The sequence below is a fragment of the Patiria miniata genome, unplaced genomic scaffold (genome assembly GCF_015706575.1).
Source record: "Patiria miniata isolate m_02_andy unplaced genomic scaffold, ASM1570657v1 HiC_scaffold_7, whole genome shotgun sequence".
In the NCBI taxonomy this organism is placed as follows: domain Eukaryota; kingdom Metazoa; phylum Echinodermata; class Asteroidea; order Valvatida; family Asterinidae; genus Patiria; species Patiria miniata.
This window is the reverse complement of record NW_024037074.1, coordinates 12,625,534-12,644,969: the sequence shown is the minus strand read 5'-3', so window position 1 is coordinate 12,644,969 and position 19,436 is coordinate 12,625,534. Positions and strand designations below refer to the sequence as shown.

At 37.8% G+C, this 19,436-nt stretch overlaps 1 protein-coding gene across 3 annotated transcripts; it reads right to left on the bottom strand.

Moving 5' to 3' along the window:
- Positions 1 to 2,768: 2,768 nt before the first annotated feature.
- LOC119746268 (terminal nucleotidyltransferase 5C-like) lies at positions 2,769 to 17,367 on the bottom strand. Of its 3 annotated transcripts, none has more exons than XM_038223109.1 (2): positions 17,170 to 17,367; positions 2,769 to 11,327 (listed from the first exon to the last, which is right to left on the bottom strand). In XM_038223109.1, the coding sequence occupies exon 2, from the start codon at positions 11,266 to 11,268 to the stop codon at positions 9,976 to 9,978; it is 1,293 nt and encodes a 430-aa protein (XP_038079037.1). In that variant the 5' UTR covers positions 11,269 to 11,327; positions 17,170 to 17,367; the 3' UTR covers positions 2,769 to 9,975. The 3 variants fall into 3 exon arrangements, with proteins under 3 accessions (XP_038079037.1, XP_038079036.1, XP_038079038.1); XM_038223108.1 differs by lacking the exon at positions 17,170 to 17,367 and adding an exon at positions 11,515 to 11,705; XM_038223110.1 differs by lacking the exon at positions 17,170 to 17,367 and adding an exon at positions 11,519 to 11,705.
- Between the last annotated feature and the right edge of the window lie 2,069 nt (positions 17,368 to 19,436).

Genomic DNA, 19,436 nt, shown 5'->3' with positions numbered 1-19,436 from the left:
CAATTTCATTTTTTGGCCAAAATTGAAAAAAATTGCAAGGGGTTAGCCTTACATTTTGATCAAAATTGGGTCAAAAATCGACTTTTCTGGAAACGACTCAAAATCACCTTTTGATGCAAGACAAACATGACTTGATACATCTAAGCTAAATATTTCGGAGATAATGGTCAAATATAAACGATTTTTGGTTAAAAAGTACAGTTTGGTTTTCTTTGAAAATCACCCTTTTTGTTGATTTTTACCAAATTTGTGGACGCCCTATTTCCTTTATATGGAACATCTGGCAAGAGAAAGTTTGGGAATGTGTTCCAACGGCCCTCAGGCAACTTCCTAGCAAGTTTTAAGCAATTTCATTTTTTGGCCAAAATTGAAAAAAATACAAGGGGTTAGCCTTACATTTTGATCAAAATTTGGTCAAAAATCGACTTTTCTGGAAACGACTCAAAATCACCTTTTGATGCAAGACAAACATGATTTGATACATCTAAGCTAAATATTTCGGAGAACATGGTCAAATATAAACGATTTTTGGTTAAAAAGTACAGTTTGGTTTTCTTTGAAAATCACCCTTTTTGTTGATTTTTACCAAATTTGTGGACGCCCTATTTCCTTCATATGGAAAATCTGGTAAGAGGAAATTTGGGAATGTGTTCTTAGGGCCCTCAGGCAACTTCCTAGCAATTTTAAAGCAATTTCATTTTTTGGCCAAAATTGACAAAAATACAAGGGGTTAGCCTTACATTTTGATCAAAATTTGGTCAAAAATCGACTTTTCTGGAAACCACTCAAAATCACCTTTTGATGCAAGACAAACATGATTTGATACATCTAAGCTAAATACTTCAGAGATAATGGTCAAAAATAAACGATTTTTGGTTAAAAAGTACAGTTTTGATTTTGAAAATCACCATTTTTGCATTTTTTTTACCAAATTTGTGGACGCCCTATTTCCTTTATATGGAACATCTGGCAAGAGAAAGTTTGGGAATGTGTTCTTAGGGCCCACAGACATCTTCCTAGCAAATTAAAAGCAATTTCATTTTTTGGCCAAAATTGAAAAAATTGCAAGGGGTTAGCCTTACATTTTTGGCAAAATTTGGTCAAAAATCGACTTTTCTGGAAACGACTCAAAATCACTTTTAGATGCAAGACAATCATGATTTGATACTTCTGAGGTTAATATTTCGGAGATAATGGTCAAATATAAACGATTTTTGGTTAAAAAGTACAGTTTGTTTTGATTTTGAAAATCACCATTTTTGCAGATTTTTACCAAATTTGTGGACGCCCTATTTCCTTTATATGGAACATCTGGCAAGAGAAAGTTTGGGAATGTGTTCCAACGGCCCACAGGCATCTTCCTAGCAATTTTCAAGCAATTTCATTTTTTGGCCAAAATTGAAAAAAATTGCAAGGGGTTAGCCTTACATTTTGATCAAAATTTGGTCAAAAATCGACTTTTCTGGAAACGACTGAAAATCACTTTTGGATGCAAGAAGAACATGTGTCTGGAACATACCGAGCAACAGAACCAATAATCACCGATATTGAGAAGGTGGGTATATGCATGTTTATTCGATTTTAAAATTCGAGTACAAGTAAAAAACGAAAGTTCTTATATTTTAAATTCGCGCGAAAATTCCCAAGCGTGTGGTGGCATCGTGGTAAAATCCTTCCGCTCCTAGCTCAGAGATCGCGGAATCGACTATCTGCCGGAGTTCCAAATTTTGGTTTTATTACTAAGTACAAATCGATACTTGATATATTTAAAATTCGAAAAAAAAATTCAAGAAGTGCCGGTGGCCTGGCGGTAAGGCGCAGAATTTCTGATCTGGAGACCCGGGTTCGAAACCCAGGGCCGTATTTTATGTTTTTTATTTAAGTTGATTCTAAGGGTTTTAATTATTGGAAGTGTAGTTTCAACGGGGGGACCCAGATAGCGCACCCGGTAGAGGTCCCAGCGGGTAAGCCGGTGCCCCTGGTTCGAGTCCCGGCCGCGGCAACTCGGACTGGCTGCAGGGAAACCTGCGGCTGGTCCGAGTTCTGTATCGCTCGTCTACCCCAACTATATAAAATAAAATAAAATAAATAGAATTTTATTACTTTTTTATATAAAGTATAAACTAAAAAGAAGTAAAAAGTCCTCTGAGAAACATCGCCGGGATTCGAACCAGGGGCGCCGGCATGAGCGTCAGAGTGCCTACCGCTAGGCCAACACGCTCTTCTTACTTACAAATGTTTGGAAGTAATATATAAATATTCGGTCCGATTGACGCAATTAAAAAAAAAATAGTTTAAGTCCACGCGCATGCGCCCTTGTAAAGACGGTATTACACGGCAAGTGAATTCAAAAAAGTTTTTAAGTCCGCGCGCATGCCCATTCGACATGTTTACCCTTATGTTACTAGGAACGGGAGTTACTCCTGCTAACTGTAGCGTTGGTTTTAAACTATTTGTTCATAAGATAATTTCATCAAATTTATTTTTAACTGGGAAGTGGAATTTTCTGAACTCCTGCAAAAATATAGAGCAAAAATGCCAGTCATAAAAGTAGTTTTTTTAACAGGCTTAGTTAGCTTTTTGCAGCATTTTTCTTTGACCGTTTGTTTGGTTTTTGTTTTATAACCCTGCAGAGATTTAACCAGAACAAATATATTTCCACAAAATATTCTGTTAAAATAGACACCAGAATTGGTTCACACTAGTTGGTTCAAAATTTAAGGGGCTTTTAACATGCACAAATTTAAGCAAATATAAAAACAAGTGTGTCACTTTTTTCCTTTCTTTTTTATTACAATATATATGGTTTTATTACAATATATATTTTTCTGTTCATAAACTTAAATTCGAGAGCGTTTTCTGCCAGATTTTTGATGTGAAACATGGATCAGAATTTTGCATCCAGGTATAAAACCCAAAGCAAAGTCATTACCATGTTTGTGAAAGTCTATTAACAAACTGGATTTAAATGAACCTTTTTGCAGGCATATATACAACCAAGATTGATTTAATGAACAATAAAAATGACGTGACATATTTCCAATGTGGAAAGAGTTGTGCTGATAAGTTATTCTAATTTGTGGTTTTGTTTTTGTTAAACACACAAAATTAACCCTTACAGCTAATTAAATACAATATCATTAAACAATTACTCCATAACTTGACTTTTTAAGCACAAAAAAGAGATGCAAACACCAACTGTTTCCATTAAAATATCAGTTTACTTACTAGTGAATTTTCAAGTCAAAAATAAAACTTTTTTGTTAAGGACTCAAAGAAGAGAACTAAATTGACCATTTCTTGCATCAGATTGGATTGTCTTAAATGGTAAACATCACGCAAAGTATGAATAAAATAAAATAATTCGATCTGAAAAATATAAAAAAACAAAATAATTTCATAGCCTGTTCAATGATACTTTCACTTGGCCATACAAATCTTGAGGTTTGTTTCTTGGGCCATCCAGGAGCTCAAGATGAACAAATGTTTCTCACCATCCAGAAACAAAAAAAATAAAAAAATAATTAAAAAAAAATCCAAACTTAATACCCAGTTGTTGACTCTTGTCATATTTTTCATACATTCAATACAGACTTGTTATGGAAATTTTGTACAATAAAAGAGTTCCAATATGCATATTTATCTTGTTGGCATTATGCCAATATTTCACATATTTTCATAACCAACAGCTATTTTTTTCCGATGAGCTACAAATATTGACAACCGCCTGACATTGTGCCCTATCTACCAAGGACAATCACGTTAACAATTTGGTCACTTTTTTTATGCAAATGCTGACTTAAGTTAATTCAAAATACAAGTGTTGATAATAAAAAAGAAAAATCCATCATTCAGATCCTTCGAAAGCATTCACTTGAACAAGTTCATTTTCGCAATTTTAAAATTTCACAAAAGGTTAAATGAAATGTCAGAGTTACATTTGTAACCTGCAGCAGTTTCAATATTGCTAATTTATTTATGTTTATTTCACTTAATAACTTAGTAACGTCAAATGGAGTCTTACAAGGCTAAAATACTTTTTTTAAGGAGGAAATAAAACGAAAAGAACTGGGGTTATCAACCAAACAATCTTTGAAAATGAAAGTTCCTTTAAGCAATAAGATACATGCAAGTAAGTCGGTATTATTTAAAGAGGCACAAAATGGCAATGGAACAGTTTAAGAAGGAAATACTATTTTTTTGCCTTTTTTTTTTTTTACTTTTGAGTTAATAAGATTTTCTTGTTTAACCTACTGAAAAAAAAACGGGACAAAAGCCAAAATACAAAGAGATGGATTTTACTTCAGACTGAATTTCGGCCATTTTTTTTTGCGTAGCAAATAAAGCTGCAAAGCGTAATTACAATGTGAAACACTTTTTTTCACGTTGCCTCTTTAACTAGACACATACACTGCGTAAGCAAAATGAGCAAATGCATTAAAATTGGCTTGTTTTCCGACTCGTTTTTGTTTATACTTTCGAGTAAAACTCCTTACAGCTGAAAACGACAAAGTGGCAAACATCATTAGTAATGGAAACGACCTTTGACCTCTCCGATAACTTGGATTTCCCAAAACACTTAAGCAAATAAACCGAACTGCATTGCAATCTGTGATATCTGATAACAGTGCTGCTAAGCAGTTTAATTTAAAATATTTTTAACAAACGGTAGTACATGTACGTCTCTTACACAACTGCATACATACACGCATGTACAATGAACACTAACCTCCATGGTCGTATACCGATACTGGGGGACCACGTACTGAACACCATGTTATGAACATTACTCATTGGATCGAAACTTGTATAATGTTCACCCTATTGCTTTCATAACAGTTACACAAGATGGAAATTTCAGGACCAGAAACTGAAAGGTTTATTATTTAAGAAGTTTTACAAATACAATATTTTCTAGAAGATCTTGCAGGATTTTTTCTTCTGGCATGGCAAACACTAACACACTTGTTCACACTACATTCAAAACTTTTTGACAGAATATTTCTGGCAAAGCAAATACATCAAGCCTGCTCAGCTCAAAGCAAAAGTTCTTGCCAGACTTTTCTAGTCGGGCAAACAAAGGAGTGTTTCAGTTCAGTTAACACCAAAAGAAAATTCCTTGCAGGATTTTTCCAGAAAAGCCAACAAGAACAGCCTGGTCTATTCAATGATTCATACCAAAATTTTGTGCAAGAATTCAAGTTTCACCACAATGGATTGCAATGAACTGAAATTAGTCAAATATGAAAATGTATACACTACAATGCTGTATCCTAGGGCAAGGACGCATGTTCAAGTTTTACCAGGGCAGGAGTGCAACAAACACCCTTTTACAGGGAAATCCAATGGGATTAGCAAGGAAGTGCCATTACTGCTGGGGAGGTCAGCCTTGTAACCTCTGACCTCTAGCATGACCTTGGCTGCTGTTATTCAATTCACAGTGCGTCCCTTGATATTTTTGAAATTGTAAGTGGACACCTCAGTTTGCAGTTAAAAAGGTTGAATATTTATGTACCTAGTGTGCTTTTACACTGGTATACAGACTCTGTTACTGGTTAAAGTGAAAGCCTTCATTCCAACTGTGCATTTATGTGCACAATGAATGGGACAAGCACTGATAAAACAAACATTTTGGATTGGTCCGGTTGAGTTTGTATTAAGAGAAGTTGACCTTACATATATATCAGCATATGTTTACTGTTTAAATACGGAATCGGGCGGCACACGTGTTGCAAAAATTGATCGCTGCAGCCCAGATTTGCGCAGGACACAATTGCAACGGTGTTACACTATTGATGTCGGTCTCATAACCTGTTCCATGCGTCATTTCTACCCTGCACAACCATAGTTATGAATGGTAGCTAACAATAGACCATTGACATGTGGAAATTGATTTTTCGAATAAAATAGGGTAAGTTTGGAGAATTTGAGTTGTGACGCATATATACGGCAAAGATCAATCATTTTTGCAACAAGTGTTCGATTCGGTGCCGAGAAAGCATTAATGTACAGGTACAATTGGAATTTCTATAAATGCATTAAACGTTCCAACAAAGATTTAAACAAATTCGTTTGGCGAAACTGCATTCCCAGCAGGAAAACAATACAAGCATGAAATTGAATTTTTTTGTTTACGACCCAGGGATCTAATGAGAAACAGCATGCATAATCCATCCACGGAATTCAAACTGCGGGTAAACCACACCACAGAACGAAACAAAATATACAATGTCAGAAAGTATTCCTTTCGAAGGTCAACCAAATTGCAAGTGCAGTAACCTAGACGAATATTTTAACATGCTTGCCCTCGACACTGTGAAACATAAGAACGTGAAACGTAAAAACATATATCATGTAAGTTCAGGGTTCTTAACTTCACATAAATCAAAAAGTGTAAGATGCCTTCAAGAAAACTTTTGTTCAGTCCTCTTCTCTTTCTTGCTGATTGGTCAAATCATCTGAGAACATCAGATATATTGTGCAGTACAAAATCTATATGCATGTGCTCTGTTCTCATGCGCACTTTTAGAAACAGCATCCCAAGACCGCATGCCCAGTTAATAAAGAGTTATTAAAGTTTGGGTGATGATAAATTTGTTTTCCAGCTTGCTCTGGTGGGGACATGGAAAATGTAGTGTGTCCAGTGGTGCTACTTAGCCATCCGACTACAAGACAGAAAATGCATTACTTGCTGTTCCACTCCAGCTAACCGGATAAATGTAAACAAGATTTCATGACAAAATTAACATCAACCATCACCGACTAAGCAAGGTAGCTCAAATGAGCACTAAACTTTTCTCCTAAATTGTGTGCAAATAATATGATCATCTGTCCACATACGTCAATTGAACCCATTGTGTGGGCAAAGATATTCCACTTCAATTTGCATATAACCGGTCAGGGTATTATGTAAATTGCCAATCTTCGAATATTTATAAGATAAGACCATCAGGTTCTTTACCTGCTAGTTATGACCTTATTACTTGGTAATCAATTTTTTTTTTTGACAAAAGTGAAACCTAATGAGTATTTCTTGCCATATTACTTGAATGTCTTGCATACACATTTGTCACAAAACGAAACCCGACTTGAATCTTCTCGCGGACACGACTGTGCTACTAATTCACCGCATGAGCGAAACTTGATCAAAACACCACCAGGCTAATGAATCCAAATGTTTCACGCTCAATTTTTTTCGCACTCAATTTGCAGTGGAACATCACCCACCAACAGAAAATGCTGGAATCTCCTGAAGCGAGGAAATACATGCAGTAATAAATGTCTGCCGCCTTGCAGATCATTTCCGATCCAGCGAGTTTTTTGTGACGGATGAGTTGGTCCACACCACACCGTGACACGGTGTGGGTGTTTTTTATTTGAAACAGCAGGTACAAACTGCCCAGCTATGAAACGTTTTCTACAGGCGTTTGTCAGGTAAAAAAGAAGAAAAAAGAACAGACCAATTTAAACTTGAATAATGTAATTAACAACCTTGCAAATTTTTGGGTTGGATGGGTTTTCAAATTCAAGGATTTGTTACTTGAATATTTTTCAATGTTTTTAACGAGTCCATCTGGGATCTGTACTGTAGCAGATTAAGAGCCTTAATATTGGACATAAAAACTGTAGAAAGTTGAAAAAAAATTAACGAGCATTGAATATTAAAGCGATTGAACAGAGTAGCATAAGCAGCACAAAAAAAAACAGTTGTGAGATCAACTGCATACCAACAGTGACAGCCCAAGGCCAATCCTAGCTGATAAAAAATATGTTTTACTTCATATTTCACTTTTAAAGTTGCGAAAAGAAACCATTGTAATTGAGGACAAAGAAGCAAAATCGAACAAGATTTTGACACTGTGATCGACTACTTTACTTAGAAAAGTTTGTATCAGTTGAATACCATTTACGCTCGGGAACGGTTGGCTTTGGTTTGAGGCGTCAAACGCAAAATGCTTTTAGTATGCAGTTGAGAAAAAAGACAGCTTATCAAGTTAAATGCCGGAAGTAATGGATTTTTGGTTTAAAAAAATCAAAGGGCATGGGCTTTGAGTTGACAAAACAACCCACTCCTCAAAAGACCTGGGGATTTTGAAGGACAAAGTCATTTGTGTTTGTGCATCCACACAGATTTGGCCAGTTTGAAAGGGTACACACTGTCTAGGCTCTCACTAGTCACTAGCTCAACGTTTTGTGCTACCTTGACAATTTTCCAATTGGTTTTTGACGAAAGGACAGTCAATTACAGACAACCACTTAACTTTATAAACACACCTAAGAATAAATTTAAGAAAACACATTACAATTTCTTTCTGTAAAACGAACTGCCTGTGATGATATAGGAATGGATCATTTGAATGGAAAGGCCAGCGCTGTACACAAACGACAAAATTGTTTCACTTTGTGTATGCACGTATTTGAAGGAAAATAATCTTGTGACGAAATTTAGGCCACTGAAGTGTTTCTGGACTTGTAAGCTCAAGTAAGTTACATGCATGTCTTTGAAACACTCTATTCTTAACTTTGGACCATTTTTTAAAAATTTGTATGCAGAAACTTGTTTTCCACAAAACAGCACCACAAGAAGCCAACTTAAACAAACATACAGAACAGCATTTTGTATCCTTATTGGAACATTTTCAGGCGTAGTTCATACCGTGTAAAAGTTGTTACATTTTAAATACACAACATGAACCCTGGTACTTTTTGTGCATTGGCGATGCTTCAGTTATATCTCAATATCTGTAAATTTAAAATTTACAATATCTCACGAATTCTGAATGACCAAGACAGTTTAACTAATTTTCACAGCCAAAACAAAGTAAAAGCAAACAATACAACTTTACAAAGATATTGTCACTCTACTCCAGCTTCTGATAGCAACAATTGTTCAAGTGAACTAAAACCTGGCAATGGACAAGCAACTTTAAAAAGCATGTTTTTTTGTAAGTTTTGAATTAGTGAAAACAATTTTTTGTTTTGGCCTTTAGCATAAAATCAAACTTTGAAAATGCGCACAGGGACTTTTTTTGGGCCGCTATAGCTTTCACCCCTGCAGGCATGATCCATGAAACGAAATCGTGTTTAATTTTAACCTATACTTAAAAAAAAAACCTGATTGATGCTTGCTATTTGCAAAATTTGCAGATTTCTGTATTTTTCCCTGTCCGATAGACGGAACTACATGTTCCCCAAACAATTGGGACCTTCAAACTTTGGACACTGAACACATCAAAGGTCAAGATATCTATTTATAGAAGGATTGCGTAATCACCACAAGCCACAAAAAAAGGTCCCAAGCATTCCAAAACGGAAAACACTTAACTTTTGACTTAAAAACAAAACAATTTTTTCCTTTTTTTTTCAAAAGACAATTTACAATTTATACAATTTTTGATAAGTTTTTCTTTTTTGCAAGTAAGGAAGATCTATTGTCATTGCAGTAAGCACTCGAGATAAGTAAGATTTAGCAGAGTTTTAGGCTCCCTTCGTCCGAGTAAAATACAATTTTCTTTTCAACTTTCCTATGTCACACACTTTGAGCACCTTTCGGAAGGATTTAACTGCATCCTGTTTCAAACTTCAATGCCAAACTTTTCAATGCATTCTGTGTCTACACAATCAAACACCATCAGAGCATAAGAACAGTGTATAAGTTTCTGTTCACAAAAAAAGAAGCAACAAATTGGAATGCATAACATGGAACCGAAATGTAAAGATACAAGATTGCTGTTTTTGTGGATCTTTTTAACACATATTATGTCGGCACTTGTTTTTTAATACTTTTAAAATGTACAGATACATGTAGGTCCAATCTTGGAAGAAATTGAAATCAGTTACATCCTTCCACGAAGGTGTTGGCAAGTCAGGTTTCCATGGTGATTGGTATTTTAGTTTTTCACCTCTTTTGTCCATTGTATCCACAATACACATGAGTTTACTGGTAGAGGGGTGTTAGGCAGTAACGCCTTTGCTTTAGTAAGCATGCATCAGATTGGTGTTATAGTTTGTGTAGCCGTTATGGTGAGTGGCCTTGTGACCGTAGTAGGCGTTAGATGGGTAGTAGCCTCCCTGCTTGTAGTTGTACTGAATAAACGGCTGGTGTCGGTGGTGGTGCATCGTGGGGGCTGCCAGCTGGCGATGGTGCTGATGGTGGTGGTTGTTGCTGTTGTGGTACTGGTGGAAATGCTGCTGCTGTCGCAGGCTGCTGAACACCTGCGGCCGATGTTGTTGCTGGTGCTGGAAGGCCAGCGATCGCTGAACCTCTTGCGCCAAGTCGGCGATGAGGGTCAGCGTCTGCCTCCTCTCGTGTCCCATGAGGCAGACCGTGCTGCAGTCCACCACTTTGTGCAAGATCATCAGATACTCGTATTTACTGATGTTGTCCCCGACAAAGTGGTCATTCAGGTAGCTCTCCAGCTTCTGCTGCTGCTGAGGCAGCTCGCTGAAGTCGATGAAAAACCGCGAGCACATGTATCTCTCCAGGATCTTGATCTCCTCGCGGCTAGCTGGGAGGTATTTCCGGACCAGGAGGTTGCAGTACTTCAGGAGCCCGCCTCCGCGTATCTCCTCTGGATTCCGCGTCGCGATCAGCTTGTTGTTGAGATGGTACAGCGCCTCGTCGAAGTTTCCAAACACGCTCTCTCCGATGACTGTCGGGTAGAAATTGGAGTTCATGGGGATTTCAGACAGCTTGTAGAAGAAGAGGAGGGAGTCCAGGATGATCTGGAATGAATCCACACTGAATTCAAACTGACGCCTCATCCGGTCGACAAACTTGAGTTCCACGTTCTTGCCCGTGTGGTTGGAGAGGGAGATGAGGCTCCAGCGGTCATTCTCGGTGTAGATCTTGACCATCTTCTGGACGTAAGCCTCCTGCAAGGTACAGGAGCTCATCTTGGCCTTGCTGACTCCCTCGGGCAGAAAGTTCAGCAAGGAGGTGAAGACTGCCTCCTTGATGATGTGAGTGTTCTCAGTCCGAGACAAGTCGACTCCGAAAATCAGATCGACATCGTTGTAAGACTGGTGTTCCGAGGCGCAGAGAATGTGGCTGGCCGCCCCACCGTTCAGCCTGACCCCTCTAACTTGAACACCCCCGTCTTCAAGTTTCTCCCGCACCACATCGATTAATTCCAAAAGATTTATGTCCAAAGTTGGAAAGTTACCCCTACCGTGCACGGTCATGGTGTCCCGCAGTACGTGGTCCAGTCGGCTGACTTGCTCGAAACTCAGCACCTGGAAACGCGTCGAGGAATCGGTAGAGGCCATGGTGATAATATTGCTGCTTCGTTTTAGGACGGTATTCCGGTCTTTCCAAGCAGTGACAGCTGGAGGAATGGACAGAGAAAGGAAGCACAAATGACACAAAATCAAGTGAGGTAACTGAGAAATTAAAACTCTGTGCAGTGGAAAGTTATGTCCGTATGAAACTATCGCACATAGGCACTGCTTGTCTGCACTTGTCAGAACCAGAATGCAGATGTCAGCTCTATCAGCTGGGACCGATTCACTCACCGACCTCTAAATAATCATCCGCCGAAACAGCTGTTTAGCAATTTCCCTTCAAATTGCTGCAATAACTGACGCCCTGACACTCACTTATTACACACAACCTTCTGAACTCAGGGAAATGAATAATAGTTTCCTGAAAAAAATAACAGAAAATTCCAGGGGAAAGCTCCAAACACGCGCTACTTTTTACGGCACTAACTGATGCGCGAACTTATATACCCCGGGGCAAGTGCAGCTTATACGATTGTTTGCCGTTCTGCCGATCTGATTGGCTAAGTAATGGATTGGCCCCGACAACATATTTATCGCTCATGAATATTCAGTAGGTGAGTTACCGTGTGTCGCGATGGTTGTGCAATAATATTGCAGTAATTTTCCACATTTTGGGGAATTCACCGTGCACTCAATTGCAAGTATGACGTCATTTTCATGATACAATGACAAGTTTTACAAGGGGATTTTCAACTCTTCTATTGCATGCCCAGACTGAAATTTCAGTATAATATTACTAAAATCTTGTTTTATGGATATAGGTCAAGTTTCATGTTATGATGCACCGTATTTGAACTTATCCGCTGGTGACTGGTATTTTTTTTATTGAAAAAGTCATATCTTTTTTTTTTAATGTGAGCTTAATTTTGATAAAAAAATAATATGACTACCAACTGCCCGTCTATTGACAATCAAACCATAATGACACAACCGTTGTCATTACAACGGTTGGTGGTACAACGCCCTCTACGGTTAAAGCGAGTTATTATTTGTCCATCATCAGTTCTTTCAACAGCTACGGCACAATAATCATGGTTTTTTTCTCTTAATCGTATTAAAATGGGAGAATTCAGGACTGTTAGGGTTACTTAAAAAGTGCATGCACTTTTCGGGGCAGTTTGTTTTCTTCTAGGAAAGATTGTATTATGTTTCTTGTGTGGGTGGGGTGTGTATAAACCATTTGTCACACATTTTCTGTCTTTTTTGTTGTTGTGGGGGCAGGGCTGATCCAGTTTATTCCGGAGTTACGTGATCAGTTTCGACTGTGTATTGAAATCCACGGAGGTGTTTTTGTTTTGATATTATGTAAAAGTTGGAAACATCACGATCACATTTCAGGGATCAGTTTTGTCAGGTTAAAAGGACAAAACCGCGAAGATTAATTTCCGAGTTTCGAAAAGTTACGGAGTTCTGCCAGTTGCAAAAACAAACATGAAGCGTTTTTAAATGTCATCGATCTTCGAAACGCGGACACAAACAAGAACATTAATTGCGAATGGGCAACACCTACGCTCATTCAAAACATTAATATCAACATCCTTTTCCTCAAATGATTAAACAAGTAATAAACTTTCCCCTGAAAAACCAAAGCAGAAGTTGTTTGTGTGTAACACGATGGACTTCGGTATCCGTGTTGCGCAAAAGGCGTAACCTGAACCCGGGCACAGTTAGCCGTGCTGAAAATATACTCGTGATAAATTTGCACTCGTGCTACTGCGCATGCGTATAGTCGCATACAAACTGATAACAAGTTAATAATTACAAAACTCATTTAAAAAAAGTGCAACATAGGTAAAAAGTAGATTATCCACTGTTGCAAACTCATTAAAGCACGATGCGTGTAATAAGTAAACCTGACCGTTTGTGGTTAAAACCTTTTTTCATTTTTTTTTGGAACCCACCCCCGCATGTTTACTCATCCAGTACAGAAATTGAGAAACGCTCAAAGCAGCTTACTTTATTTCTACGGACACTGAGTCACCCACTTAAAAGAAAGAAAAAGATATAGCCTAATATATCGATAAATAAATAAGTAAAAGGAGGAAATTGCAGTGGGCTCAAATTAATATTTTTTGATTGTTAATTTCAATAAACCATAATTAATTTCGGCCTATATAAAATTTAAGCTAAGCGGTTTTTTTTAAGGTTTAATATAGGCGTTATATTCAAAATTTAATTTTACCACTCGTAAAAAGTCGACAATTTTGGCTCTGCATTTTCCACTTTCACTTCCTGTGAAATCATTAGCAATTTATTATTTATATCTTCTGACAAAATATACCTTTTCAGGGACTTTATTCCGCTTGCCGATTTGTACAGCACTATTAAGGTATTGTTTATATTTTGTTCGATATCTGATATCGCTTTTCAGTTACAGTTAAAATTCGTTTTAGTCTTTACTACATTATCCCGCATGTGGTATCTTATTTTGTATAGATTGTTGTTAAGTTAATAAGCGGTAAATTTTCTTTCATACGTCAAAAGTGGATGTAAAGAAATCGAAATGTTGGGGATACTTTTGCCAAATGGATTCTACACATCCATGCTTTACGCAGCACTAGGCAGTCTGAAACCCGCCCGTCCTCAAACAAAGCATTAATTCAGCATTTCATTAAAATGCATGTCATTAATTTGATTTACCAAACCACACGAGCTATTTCAACACTGCATCAATGCACTCTTACACTTCCTACGCAATCACAAATCCCCCCCCCTCCATTCACGTCTTCAACTCCCACTCCTAGCTGCAAAAATCCTCCCCTCGAATCGTGCCTGATGTCCTCTCGCCCGGTCGCCCCCTCCATCCACCCCCCCCCCTTCAATCGCCCGTATTTCCACCCTAACCACCACCTCGCCATGCCGCATCCTCCTCCCACGCAAACCTCGTCTCGTCAAATTTTGGCTCCGAACGGAAATATTGCGCAATTACTCACATTTCACAGACGGGTTCTCCCCTCATCCTACGCTGCGTGCGCCCACGCTTTCAATGACGTCATAGCCCCCTTTTCATTCATAAAAATTCATCCCCGCATCTTTTAGGCCTTCGTGTACGCGCGCTCCGAGCTTATCAACTTCAAGATCACAATTTCCAACTGAACCTTTCACGATCGACAATTCAGCACGAGATGACGGTCGACCTCATCAATATCTTTTAGTGATGACAATTTACACACGCACTTTTGTTAAATACTTATTTAATTGTCCAAGAACGAAATGATGCCGTTTGCAGAAAAAAAATGGAAGCAAAATTCTTCTATTATAAGATGGATTTTTTTTTTGGGTCGGGGTGATATAAATCAAATTATAGGTTTTGCCCTTCGCCGACGTTTAAACACTGTATATACTCAGTGTGTTACCTCCCGAGTGAAAGTTGGAAAAAGATTACTCGGGTGGGACTCGAACGCACGACCTCCTGCTCACCTCGTGGGTGGGACTCGAACCTCCTAGGTGGGACTCGAACCCACGACCTCCTGAAGAAAACTCTTCAATGATTTTTGCTGGAAGATGCCGAGTTGGAAACGTTCTTGATTTTTTTTTAAACGTGCGTGTGTCAGGAAGGCCGTTGGTACAATTAAGAACATAGGTTTTCTATTTAGGTAAATTCAACTTTCCGTTTTCTCAAAACAAAAAAGGTGACTCTTTCGTACGAATGCGATATCTCACTTGTAATTATCATGTGATTCTATTTCGTAACATAAACACTATTTCTTTTTCTTCCTTTTTTTGGCTACAAAATACATGTTATATATATTTGTATGATATATTCTACAGCCGAAAAATAATTACTGTGCAAATTAAGAATTCTAAATGAACGCGTGTTATTTGTGGGTATATGCCGAAAATCGTGGAGCATACTGCCGTCTGGGTAGCTCATAAATACAATTTTTTTTACTGCCCGAGGACGCCAGGGAAAGTGTAGATTTTTTTCCCCGTATTGTCTTCTTCAATAGTCTCGACTGTAGACGTGAGTCACTCAGTGAATATAGACCACAGTCTGCCGCCGTGTGCATTGCAATTGGCCATGCATAATGGTCTATTCTCGGAACATGAAGATGATGTTGACAGAAATAGAGACTTGCTGTCCATTTTGAAGGAGAAATGCGACAAACAAGAATAATTTTATATGAAGATGTGACTGGTGATGTGTAGCGATAATTTTGGAGATTTTTTTGTTTGTTTTCCCCTTAAATACCTCACACTGTCGGGGATGAGATTGTCAATTAATAAAAAGTCTCAAAATTATTTATGAAAGGTCTGAAAGATGCATTTCTTTCTATACTGATAATGTCTTTCAGATTAAAAAAAGTCTGATTTCAGATAAAAAAAATCTCATGCCTGCGCTATAGCAATGAAACAAAACCTTATCAAACCTGGGACAAAATTCTTCTTCTTTTTTTTTACTTTGAACGAGAATGATTTTTAATTTTATTTTAGGCCTGATGGATATAGACCTGGAATTTTATTAAAATATTGTTATTTGTGGTTGATTATATCGTACGTGCGTATTAGTAGTATTTCCCCATTAATCTGTCATTATAAGCACAGGGGATTTCCGATACGTCACATTCAGAGCTGCAGCCAATCACAACCTTGTCGGTTGCGGTTTCGGACGCGTGGGCGTGTTTACAAGCAAGACGGTTTCTCATCTCCCCTAATTAACAAAACGACACAAAAAATAGCTTCCGGCCATGTATACCAAAATCACGCTGGACTTCCCTTCGATATTAATTATTATTCCTCCGTAAATTAACTTTTTGGAAATAGTAGGGGATATTATTTTTAGGAAACAGCTTTTGAGGCAAGTATTGATGTGGTGTTTCGCAATATACTGGCGCCGGGGCGCACCAGAAGTGCTTGCTTCTGCTGGCGTTGTTGATGAAGGCGCATAGGCTTACACGTGCGAACCTCACGTACGTATGTAGCAATGCTGTATGCGCATACGCGGACGTGTTAGATCATGAAAGCTGGTTAGGTGATAAGTTAATTTCGCCAATGTTCTCTGAGCGTACATGATTTAATTGCTGTCATTTTATTCGTCCCCCCACCCGGTGATGGGCACTCCGCCCACTCAATGTTCACACCAAATGATTTGCGAATGCGAAGGGAAAATTACCTCTTTCTGCAAACGGTGCTAAAAGCCAAACACGGATATTGGCAATTCAAGGACTAAATTTTGCCATCATCAAATAATTTCCCCTTTTTTTTCAAAATATTTTACAGATCCTGTAACAAACGGAACAAAGTTTAAAAGGAAACAAAAAATGTGCATTTTAAGCAAGGGCACATTTATACATCTATCTAGTAAAGTTATATAATTATCAACCTGAATATAAATGTTATTTCATAGGAATAATTAAAGACCCGGTACTGGCAACTCTTAGCTCGTCCATGTCCAAACCTTTTGTTTACACTAGCAAAATTAGTTTCCATATGCACAAACACATCGAATTCCAACTGACTTTCAATTTCTGCATCAAAAAGTATCGTATATGGATGAAAGACTTATTCCTTCAGCTGAAATTTCTGCTTCCATGTCTAAATAATTATATTCTAAGCAAATTCAGTGGTTCGGTACTTTTCACATACATTCGCATAATGCACATCGCAGAATTGTATATAAGATTGTAAAATTCAATCAATATTGTAAATTGAGTTCACTAATAATAGACCAAGGCGTAATTTGGAGAAACACAAGTTTGACATAGGCCTGCCGTGTACCTGCACAACAGAGATTACCTCAAAAAATTGCAAACGGCGTATTACGCGTTCATCAGCAGATGGATATGTCCAAAGTTACATTTTTAAACCGAGCGAAGATAAATTTAATTTTTTTTTTATAAAACCTACTATATTTGTTGGATAATATGTATTAAGTAGAAAGCTTACCTTAAGAATTTCGTTCGGGAATTCTGTAATAAAGATGTTGTCAAACTGCAAATAAGAAGCGATACTGAAACAAACGTCCAGCTGTCTTGAACCATATGCCGCACTGTCACGCCGTCAAAATATCTTCGCAAAAGCCCGCCAAAAATACGCGTTGTGAACGTTTAAGTGCACGCCGTTCGTCTGACTCGTTCCATCCGGATCGTGTGTGTTAGAACTTGTTTCTTTCTGGCAATTTCCAGTCTGTACGCCATGCGCGCTGTCACAACAGTCCCTAGCGCGGTGACGTCAACCAGACGTGACGTCAGAGGCTGGCGATTGACGTAGCCATCACATTTGCATAATGCCTCATTATGAGACACCGCTCGCCTTTGATTTTGCAGGTGGTTGGCAATGCGCATGTCTGAGATCTAAAAATAACCTCGACAAATCATCTTGAGTTGTAGCCAGTGAGAGTGTTTTGTCAATAATCGGCGTGTTTACATTCCATCGGCACTGTCTTGAACATTATGCAGAACGATACGTGCATACGACAGTAAGAATACCCAGTGTCAAATAAAAACTGATAATAAATATATAAATTAATATTATTATTAAAGGCATTATTTCGGTGAAAACAGCCCGCAAGGCAACTATCGATAAATAAAATGATGAGTACCAGTAGGCCTACAGTACAAAAATGCAACAAATTCATAATTTATAAAACAAAAACACAGACAAATTCCATACATCAGAATATGCACTTGGTCTGTTATGAAAAGTGATATCCCGATTTAGTTTAAGGTCATATTTTTGTTCGTAAATCTTTGACCGTGTATTTACAATTCGCTCGTACCCCCCGCCGCGCCCTGGGGGTGGGGGACGAGGGAAGTATTTACAAGTGAATCGTCGTTATATTTAGTACGACCTTCTCCGTATTGTGTCTAAATACGTTGCTCAAAATATTTGTTGTTGTTCCGAAGAGAATGCTTTCATTGAATTTGTTTCAAATAAAAAACAAATCGATCGGCCATCTTTACTTGTACCGTATTCATCACTTATTTCAATGTCGCGTGTAGCTCCGTGCGACGAAATACAAATTGGTATAAGCACGGACGAAAGAATGATAACACGTCTGAATTTGGTATGGCTAACGTCAAAAGTTGAAGCAAAAGTTCTTGAGTGTTTATGTCAGGCTTTATGAGCAAAAAGACCTGTACACACTTTACGGAGTGTCATGGTACCCGTGTGGTAGATTCTACCAGTTTCTGGTGGAAATCTGTCAGCGAAATTTGGACCATCGATCCCCATATTTGCTTTGGCTTTGAGTAAATATTATTGCTTTTTCTGGTGCAAGTTTGCGTACAGAATTGCACGTCCTTTGTGATCCCATGCGTGTATCTAAAAGCGTGTTAGACTTGACCAGTGCTGCCTTGCATTCGTGCGTGTTAAAGATCCTTCAAAACATTTACATTGTAAAGTATTACAAACAAATACACATGCTTTTGTCGCCACCACTTTCACCTGAGTTAACAAATTTGGCAATTGCAAAACTTCGCCCGACTGCGTTGATTTGAAAGGATTTATAAAATTCAAACATCTTGCGTGCAAACAAAAGACTGCACAAGTCTAATTAAATAGCCAACTTCGTGAAGAAAGTAGTTCCGGTTGTGTATCGTACACCGTTATATGTAAATCCACTTCTGAAACGTTTCCAGTATACAGTTATACAACCTTAAAATATCTCACAATATGTATTTGTCATACGTTTTAAAGTGATTGCACTGTTACGTAATCATCCACCATGATACCCTTATTTAAAAAAGGAGATCAATACAAATACAACTCAAACAGCTAAAGCTTAATAGTTAAACATAACGATATGGAGGCCAAGTTAAAATGTTTGCCCCCAAACTGTACAAATCGATTTCGTTAGTCAGAGGAAATTTTGGAAATCATCAATTATTTGGCTCAACAGGAAAGTTTTGTTCCGTGTATCTTTTCCTTCCTCCATGGTTCATGGTGCAACATGATCATGTTGTTTGTTGATTCATTTTTGGACAAATTATCTAAGAATTCGAAAACAGAATTATGTTTAAACAAAAACAAAATTTAAACATCCGGTAAATGTAATAGTTTCCATGTCCCACGTAACATGGAAAAAATTAGTCAACAAGTTATAACTGATTAGCTGTCAACAATTTTTTGTTAGATGACAAAATGTTAATATTTCACAGAGACAACTTATGAGAATTCGAAAACAGAATCAAACGTCTAAACAAAAACAGAAA

Bases quoted from the DNA above. Each gene is read 5' to 3' on its own strand.
- LOC119746268 (XM_038223109.1), bottom strand. From the start codon at position 11,268: ATGGCCTCTACCGATTCCTCGACGCGTTTCCAGGTGCTGAGTTTCGAG.